Here is an 8,210-nt window from a genome sequence, read left to right as displayed (position 1 = left end):
CTCTCGGGGCGCTTCGGGCGGCCTCGGCGTCCGCGTCGCTCACCTTCGGCTGTTTCCGCGTTCCGCTCGCAGCCGTTGTCCCGGCAACGCGCGACTGCGCTGCGACCCGACCCAGGTGAGTGCGGTCAGGGGGCGAGGGCCGCCGGGGGTCGGGAGCGCCCAGAGGACCCGCGGTGGGTGTCGGGGGCCCAGGAGCCGGGGAGGAGGGCGACGACGAGGGGAGCCGGGGAGGGGCTCCAGGGGGCCGCAGCGGCTCCGGGGGCCTGGGGCCAGGCGGAGGGCGACGACGCTGCGGGCCGGTCCCCGTCCCGCGCCCTCCCGGGTCATTTGCGTCCGGAAATCCGCCCTGGGCCGAGCGCCCGCGGCTCCTCTCGACCCAGGTCGAGGCTGGGCGTGCTGGGCGCGGCGTGGAGCGGTCAGCGCGAGATGATGGCACTTCGGGCGCAGTCCAGGTCCCGTGGAGGACCGCGTGGCCGTGCGAGTCCCGGGACGCGGGCAGAGCTCCCGGTGACAGCGGGCCGGGGAGAGAGTGAGAAAACCGCCGTTCTGCGCTGCCGGCCCCAGGCCCCCGGGAGCCGCACCGTCCCAAACCGGCGGGTAACTTCCTTCGTGTCCGCGAGGTGCACCTATGACCCTGCACTGCCCGACGCCCGGGGGCCGTGACCTAGAGGGAGAGGCTTCGCAGGGTGGCCACTAGAGCCTGTCCCCCACGCCCCTGCTCAGCCCCTATTGCCCAGAGTCCTCTGGTTCCCTCATACAGCATCTGCAAGCAGTGATGCAACTAAAGTAGCCTTAGTACTGCGACCCTTTAATTGAATGAGCTTAACAGATTCTCTCCCAAAAGTTGGTTTGATGGAGGCCATAAAGACATTGGACGCCTGGAGGTGAGAGAAGCAAATTACTTAGAACAAATGGAGTTTTTTTGTGTGTTTTCCCCAAAGTTTATACCTTTGCCGAATGGGTCTACATTCTAGAGACCCTGAGTTTGTTTTAAGGAAAGGAAGTGCCCTTGTTTCTGACCTGATGCCATTCATTGATGTCATTAGATAATGATTTTCTTGTTAGTCTGCTGTCCGCCTTGTGTTTATTTTGGTAACTTTTCTTTTATAATTATGCAGATAATACTTATTCATTGTAGAAGAATGTTAAAATGCAGGTGAAAGGGGTGATGACCAACCATACACAGTATAAAAATGGATTTGTTCACCCTGGCCTGTAACCCACTTTTCACAACAAATCGTCAAGAACAGCTTTCCTGGCTAATAAATGTCTTCATCAGGGATTCACATATCGGAGGCCTGTTCTGTGCAAGGCACTGTTCTAGGGGATGCCTCGGGGGGTTCCCACCCTGTGGGATAAATAATCTGGTAGGGAGTGGAGGATGGTCAATCAAACACACGTTTACAGTACAGTGTAAATGCAGCCATGTGGAGAAGAACAGGGTTCTATGGGGACACTGGGCAGAGGCACAGAAAACCTAAAAGTCGAGTCTGAGAGCTCCCTGGAGGACAGGAGGCTTCCTGGGAGCCCAAAGGAGGGGTGGGGGAGAGCCTCTGGGAAAGCTCCAGGCAGGAAAAAAGAAACGTGAAGATCTGTTAATATACATGCTTATTGCGAAGTGATGTCTGAAAAGAAAATGCAAAGGAAATCAGGGCTACCTTTTTCAAGTGCTGCTTTTACTTCTGTCTCCATCATTACGACAAAATTAACGTTACTCATTTTTCAGAGGAATATTTTCACAAAGTTAACCAATTAAATATGAATATGAGTTTCCCATAGGCCAGAATTTAGACCCCTGATGGGCTGCAACACGTTAAAACTCACTTTAAAAGGTTTCCTTTGCTATATTAAATTACCCGGGTTTTTATCAGGCGTGTTTTCATTTTCAGTGGCTTTGTTCGAAGGTTTTCATAAGGACTTTACTCAAAGAAGTTGGAGCCCTGACCTGTGGAGATGTAGTAGTGTGTGTGCAGGGGGCCCCTGGATCAGCCCCTTCCCCCGACGCTTGTCCCCCCACCCCTGAATAGGTGCTCTTCAGTTTGTGGTGGTGAGAGCACAGCCTTGAAAACCGTGCCTTTATCTAGTATTCAGGGTATATATTCATAAGGAAAAGGTAAACATTTGAAATGTAGCTGTTCGTTTGTACCCGTGTACCTTCCAGCTACTCACTGCGTGGGGTTTCCTTCTTTTTTTTTTTTTTTCCCTGCTTTTTCTCCCCAAGTCCCCCCAGTACATAGTTGCATATTTTTTTAGTTGTGAGTCCTTCTAGCTGTGGCATGTGAGATGCCACCTCAACATGGCCTAAAGAGCGCTGCCATGTCTGTGCCCAGGATCCGAACCCGGGAAACTGCAGGCTGCCGAAGCAGAAGGTGCAAACTTAAGCACTCGGCCACGGGGCCGGCCCCCCGGAGTCTGCTTCCCGAGATCCAGAGTGAGCCTTTGCGGCTTCCACTGACGTAACTGTTGTATTGCTAAAAGCAAACAGCATAATCCCTTCCCTACTCTAGTGATAGAATTTTGCAAGTGTTGAATAATTCTTTTGCACAGTTTTTTTTGCTGCTGTTAAATATACGTAATATAAAAATTTACCATTTTAGGGGCCACATTTTATTTATTCATTCATCCATCAATAGACATTTGGGTTGTTTCCACCTTTTGGCTACTGTGAATAATACTACTATGAATATTGGTGTGCAGATATCTGTTCAAGTCCCTGCTTTCTTTTTTTTTTTTTGAGGAAGATTAGCCCTAAGCTAACATCTGCCGCCAATCCTCTTTTTGCTGAGGAAAATTGGCCCTGAGCTGACATCTGTGCCCATCATCCTCTACTCTATATGTGGGATGCCTGCCACAGCATGGCTTGATAAGTGCTGCGTAGGTCCATGCCCAGGATTGCAACCGGCAAATCCCGGGTCATCAAAGTGGAGTGCGTGGACTTAACTGCTCCACAACTGGTCCAGCCCCTTCAGCCCCTGCTTCAGTTCTTCTGGGTAAACACCCAGAACTGGAATCGCTGAATCATGTGGGAATTCTATGTTTAATATTTAAGGAACCACTATACTGTTTTTCACGGCATCTGCACCCGTTTACACTTCTACCAGCAATGCACAAGAGTTCCAATTTCTCCACATCCTGACCAACACCTTTTATTTTCTATTTTTCTGATGATAGCCATCTTAATACGTATGAAGTTGAATAATTTTAAATGATAGCAAACCACCCCACAAGTATTCTCTTCTCTGCCAGTTAGCTTCCCCAACCTGACTCTAGGGTACGCGTAAGACTGTCGTTTCGTTCACCATACTTCCCTGTCTGCAAAAGGACAAATGCGTGTCTTTTCCAGGAATGGAAGGTGTGAAGTTCCTGTAACTAGCCAAGTTCAGTTTTCCGCGGTTGCTGGGCTGTGTTTTCTTGACTCTGACAAAGGAGGCCTTCTCGCCTCCACTGCCTGGGAGTGGGAGGGAGCAGACAGTTTTGGCTGTCATGCGTGACCAGAAATCGGGGCCTAGGTTTTTCCGAACATTGCTCTTTTGTAAAGCAGGTTGCTTTTATTTGGTTTGAAAATTTTGCTTAAAGGAGAGCCACAGAAATCTAAATTGTCCTTATTATGATTGGAGTAGAAATGATGGTGGATTACACCTGTAGTCTAGGCCACAGGACTTTTCTTTGTTGTTCAGATGGCACTAAGTTTTATTCTTTTTCATCGCACGCTGGATCGTTCCACGTCTAACCCCTTGCTTCTAATCCTGTGTTTTCCCTGTTGGAGATCTCTTCTGCATACAATTGCCTGCATCTGTCTGAAGGGTCTTTTCTAGGTTGCTGAATGTCTTATGCTTGTAGGTTTGTGATGCTTCTCTCTCCTAATTCTATAGACAGTCATTTTGTTTGTTTTGTTCAAAACCAAGAGAACTTGGTTGTTTTTTTCCCTGCAGGTTTCGACCCTGACGAGCTCTGAGGTCCGTCATGGCCCTCTATTTTGACCACCGAATAGAAGCCCCAGACTCAGTCGGGTCTCCTTCCCACATCAGCTGGCACCCTGTTCATCCATTCCTAGTGGTCGCCTCCATCAGCACAACCTCAGGAGGCAGTGTGGATATATATCTGGAACAGGTGAGTGCTAGGAAGCAACAGCTTGGACTTCAGTAGCTTCTGGCTCTTGTCCCTCTTTAGTTCCTCTGTGTGTGTGTGTGTGTGTGTGTGTGTGTGTGAGTTCTCGCCAAGGTCTATATTCCCAATATCATAAAAACCTTATGTGGATAATTCTTTTACCTCTGCTATTTAGGTTTGGGGACATATTTAGGAATGCTTAAGACAGATTCCACAATCGACTCACAGTCACCAACCAGAAATGACCCCTCAGCATTGTCTGTCCACCCTGACCCAGTCTCCTCTTGGCTCATGTTGGCCGTTTGAAACCATTACATTCATGCGCCACATTACGACGTTTCAGTCAACGACACACCACATAGACAATGGTGGGCCCATAAGATTATATAGTGCCATATAGCCTAGGTGTGTGTAGTAGGCTGTGCCATCTTGGTTTGTGTAAGTACACTCATGATGTTTGCATGACAATGAAATTGCCTAATGATGCATTTCTCAGAACATATCTCCATCGTTAAGTGACGTATGACTGTAGTTTCCTGTAGCCCTTGTAACAAAGGCCCGCAAATTGTGTGGCTTAAAACAACAGAAGTTTATTCTTTCACAGTTTCTGGAGGCCGGGGGTCTGAAACGAGGGGCTGGCAGGGCCTCGTCCTCTCTGGAGGCTCTAAGGGAGGGCCTGTCTGTGCTTTGTCTTAGCCTCTGGCGATGCCAGCAGTCCTCAGTGTTCCTTGGCTTGTAACTACGTCACCCCTATTTCCCCCTCCGTCATCATACAACCGTCTCTTCTGTGTGTCTGTGTGTCTTTCCTCTTCTTATAAGGACACAGTCGGATTGGGTTAGGGCCACCCTAATGGCCTCATCTAAACTTGATCGTCCACAAAGACCCTATTTTCGAGTAAAGTCATATCGCAGGTACCAGGGGTTAAGACTTCAACATATTTTTGGGGGGTGCACAATTCAACCCATAACAGAAAGTTTCTAGAACCTCCTTAAACTTCCAATGCACCCCCTCCCATCCTCAGTGCACCGTGTACCTCATACTTCACAGAGAAAATTGGGTTTCCCTTCCTGCTCACTCCTCAACTCTCTGCAGTCTTGCTGTCACCCCTGTAACTCCACCCAGCAGCTTGAGTCATCAGTGATGTCTGCATAGCACGCTCTGTGTGCTTATCCACATCCCGTCTGCACACCGTTCCACACTTTTGTAAAGTCCTCCAGGAAACACACCGTGGAGCGCAGGGGGCTTTGCTCCACCCTGCCTCCTTCACCCAGCCTCCTCGGGGCCTTGCCCGCCTTCCTCCTCTTCCAAACCGATAGCAGGGTCCCCCTGCTACTGGCGTGCTACAGCGCTCGTCTGGGCCTCTTCTCCCTCTGCTTCCTCCCCGTCCCGTGGCCTCATTACCATCTGTCAATGGATGACTCACAAACTTACATCTCCAGCCCACAAGTCCTGTTCCCCCCCCCCCCCACCCCCGCACTGCAGACTCAGGAATTCAGCTGCCCACAAGACGTCTTCTGGGCATTTGAAACAAACCTCCACCTCCACAAGTCCAAAACCGAACTGCACTTCTCCCCACCCATCCCCTGCCTCATCCAACCTCCTGTTGGAGTGAAAGTCACCACCCTTGATCCTGGTGCCCAGGACGAGGGCCTGGAAGTGACAGTGACCCCTGCCCCCCTGCCTTGTAATCTAGTGCCGGGTTCTCTCCGTTTACCCCCTAAGCCTCTGGCAGACCAGCACAGCTTCCTCACTACAGCCACTGTGTCCTTGTGGGACACCCCCACCCCACCGGTCCCCACATGGGGCACAGCCATCTTATGGAATCATAGCTGGAATCGCTTGCGTCTCCCACCTCCCCCACCCCTGCATTGTTCTTCAGGTGAAGACGGAAGTCCCTGCCGTGGCCCCCAGTGTCCCCCAAGGCCTGTCTCTGCCTGCCTTTCACATGGTGCTCCTCCTTCCGTGCTGCAGGCTTTCCAGGCCTCCTGTGGCCGTCCAGCGCTGGACGTGCTGTGCCCTCTGCACAGGAGAATCTCCCTTGACCTTTTTGCTTAATTACTACCTTAGTCCTCCAGACACAAGTGGCTCAGTGGGGGCTTCCCAAGGAGATCCTTCCATACCCCCACAAGGGCAAACCGTCCAGCTGTGCTTACCCAGCTCGTCAGAGGTCTCATCTGTGGCACTTGTCGGTTTTTGTTCCCTCCCCACGTGGAAGCTCAGCCAGGGTCCCCATCTGCTCTCGCGGTAGTCAAGCCCCAGCATGAAGTACAGCGTCGCCCAGCTTCTTTGGAGCAGATTCCTCCCTTCTAGGAATCAGAGAACTCTCCAATATGTTTTATAAAATTTTCTTTAGGATAAATATTATTAAATTTCAAAATAGTAGAAATTTTAGATAAAACTTTAAAATTTAGAAAATTTTAAAACTGCTATTACAAAACCAAGTATACTTTTTGTGTTTCTAATTAGCACAAGGAAAACTATGATTTTGCAGTAATAATTTTTTATTATCTTAAGGTCACCTGACCACACTTTGAGACCCTTGCTGTGGACAAACTTCACCTGCTGGCCCACGACTTGTTTTTGTAAATAAAGTTTTATTGGAACCCATTAAAACACACCAAGCAGCTGTGAGTTTGAGGTCATACTCCTTAATAAGCTGGTCAGTGTGGTCAGTTGAGTGTTAACGTTATGCTTTCATAGCTCAGGTAGGGGCAAGATCAGTATTTCTATGAAAATTAAATAGAATATTTCTATTTCCTTAATAAACAGCTCTTCATATCTTCTAGCTGATGTTGATTCCATTGATTAGCCAGAAATTCTTTTTTGTTTTTTTGGGTTTTTTTGAGGAAGATTAGGCCTGAGCTAACTACCACCAATCCTCCTCTTTTTGCTGAGGAAGACTGGCCCTGAGCTAACATCCATGCCCATCTTCCTCTACTTTATACGTGGGACGCCTACCACAGCATGGCTTTTGCCAGGCAGTGCCATGTCTGCACCCAGGCTCTGAACCAGCGAACCCTGGGCCCCCCGAGAAGCGGACCGTGCGAACTTAACTGCTGCGCCACTGGGCCGGCCCCTAGCCAGAAATTCTTAAAGAAGTTGCCACTCTCTGAAATATGGGGTTTATCTCTTGTCTATCACAGGGTGAGCCTGTGCCTGATACGCATATTGAACGGTCAGTCCGGGTCACTTCCCTGTGCTGGCACCCGACGCGGCTGATCCTGGCTGTTGGCTGGGAGACCGGAGAAGTGGTAGTGTTCAATAAGCAGGACAAGGAGCAGCACGCAGTCCCCCCGACGCACACTGCCGACATCACCATCCTCACCTGGAGCACCAGCGGGAACTGCCTCGTGTCAGGAGATAAGGTAAGCAGACACGCAGTGACCCTGCTTCAGATCTCGGCATTTCCCTCTCCCCACCCTGGGAGACACACGTCGGGAAGGGTGTTAAATAGCAAAGTATTTGAAACATGTGAGTGCCGAGTGCCATGGATCTTGGCGGATTCATGGCAGATTTTGTTTTATGTTGGAAATAAGATTTGAATATTTTATTCTACCATCCCACTCTGTGACTGAGGTATGTCTGTTAATTTTTAAAATGAACTTTTCCAGGTAACTTCATTGATAAAGATGGGGCGACTGTCCTTGGTACTGTCACTTTTATGGCACTCCTGAATCACCAGCTTCCCTGAGCTCGCTTCTTCATTGCCTCTGAGTCCCTGCTCCTAATTACCTAGCTCAGAGCTTATCCAGGGTCACTTTGCCCCCCAGGGGACATTTGGCAGTGTCTGGAGACATTTTTGTTGCCATAATGGTAGGGGGAGAGCGTTCTACTGGCATCTAGCAGGCGGAGGCCAGAGGCATTGCTCAGTATCCTACAATGCACAGGACAGACCCCACAACAGAGAATTATCCCGCCCAAAACGTCAGCAGTGCCCAGGTTGAGGAACCCTGGTCTAACCTAATTTGATTCGCAAATGTATGGCAGGAATTTTACAACATGCTCATTTATTTTACATGTTTAAGGTAATACGTTTACGTTTCAAAATTGTGAAAAGACTCTCCAACCCACTCCCCTCCACTCCACTGCTGCTGTCGACCCA

General features: G+C 49.6%; 1 protein-coding gene across 2 annotated transcripts in view; it reads left to right on the top strand.

Moving 5' to 3' along the window:
* The window catches only part of IFT140 (intraflagellar transport 140), an 89,903-nt gene continuing 81,693 nt past the window's right edge, over positions 1-8,210 (top strand). For both annotated transcript variants that reach the window (XM_046665716.1, XM_046665715.1), the window contains exons 1-3: positions 1-115; positions 3,933-4,110; positions 7,252-7,473. In XM_046665716.1, the coding sequence (XP_046521672.1) occupies positions 3,964-4,110; positions 7,252-7,473 (369 nt within the window). In that variant the 5' untranslated portion in view covers positions 1-115; positions 3,933-3,963. The remainder of the gene's footprint in view (positions 116-3,932; positions 4,111-7,251; positions 7,474-8,210) is intronic.

Source organism: Equus quagga, chromosome 7 (assembly GCF_021613505.1).
Source record: "Equus quagga isolate Etosha38 chromosome 7, UCLA_HA_Equagga_1.0, whole genome shotgun sequence".
NCBI classification, from domain to species: domain Eukaryota; kingdom Metazoa; phylum Chordata; class Mammalia; order Perissodactyla; family Equidae; genus Equus; species Equus quagga.
This window is presented reverse-complemented; position numbering and strand designations above follow the sequence as displayed.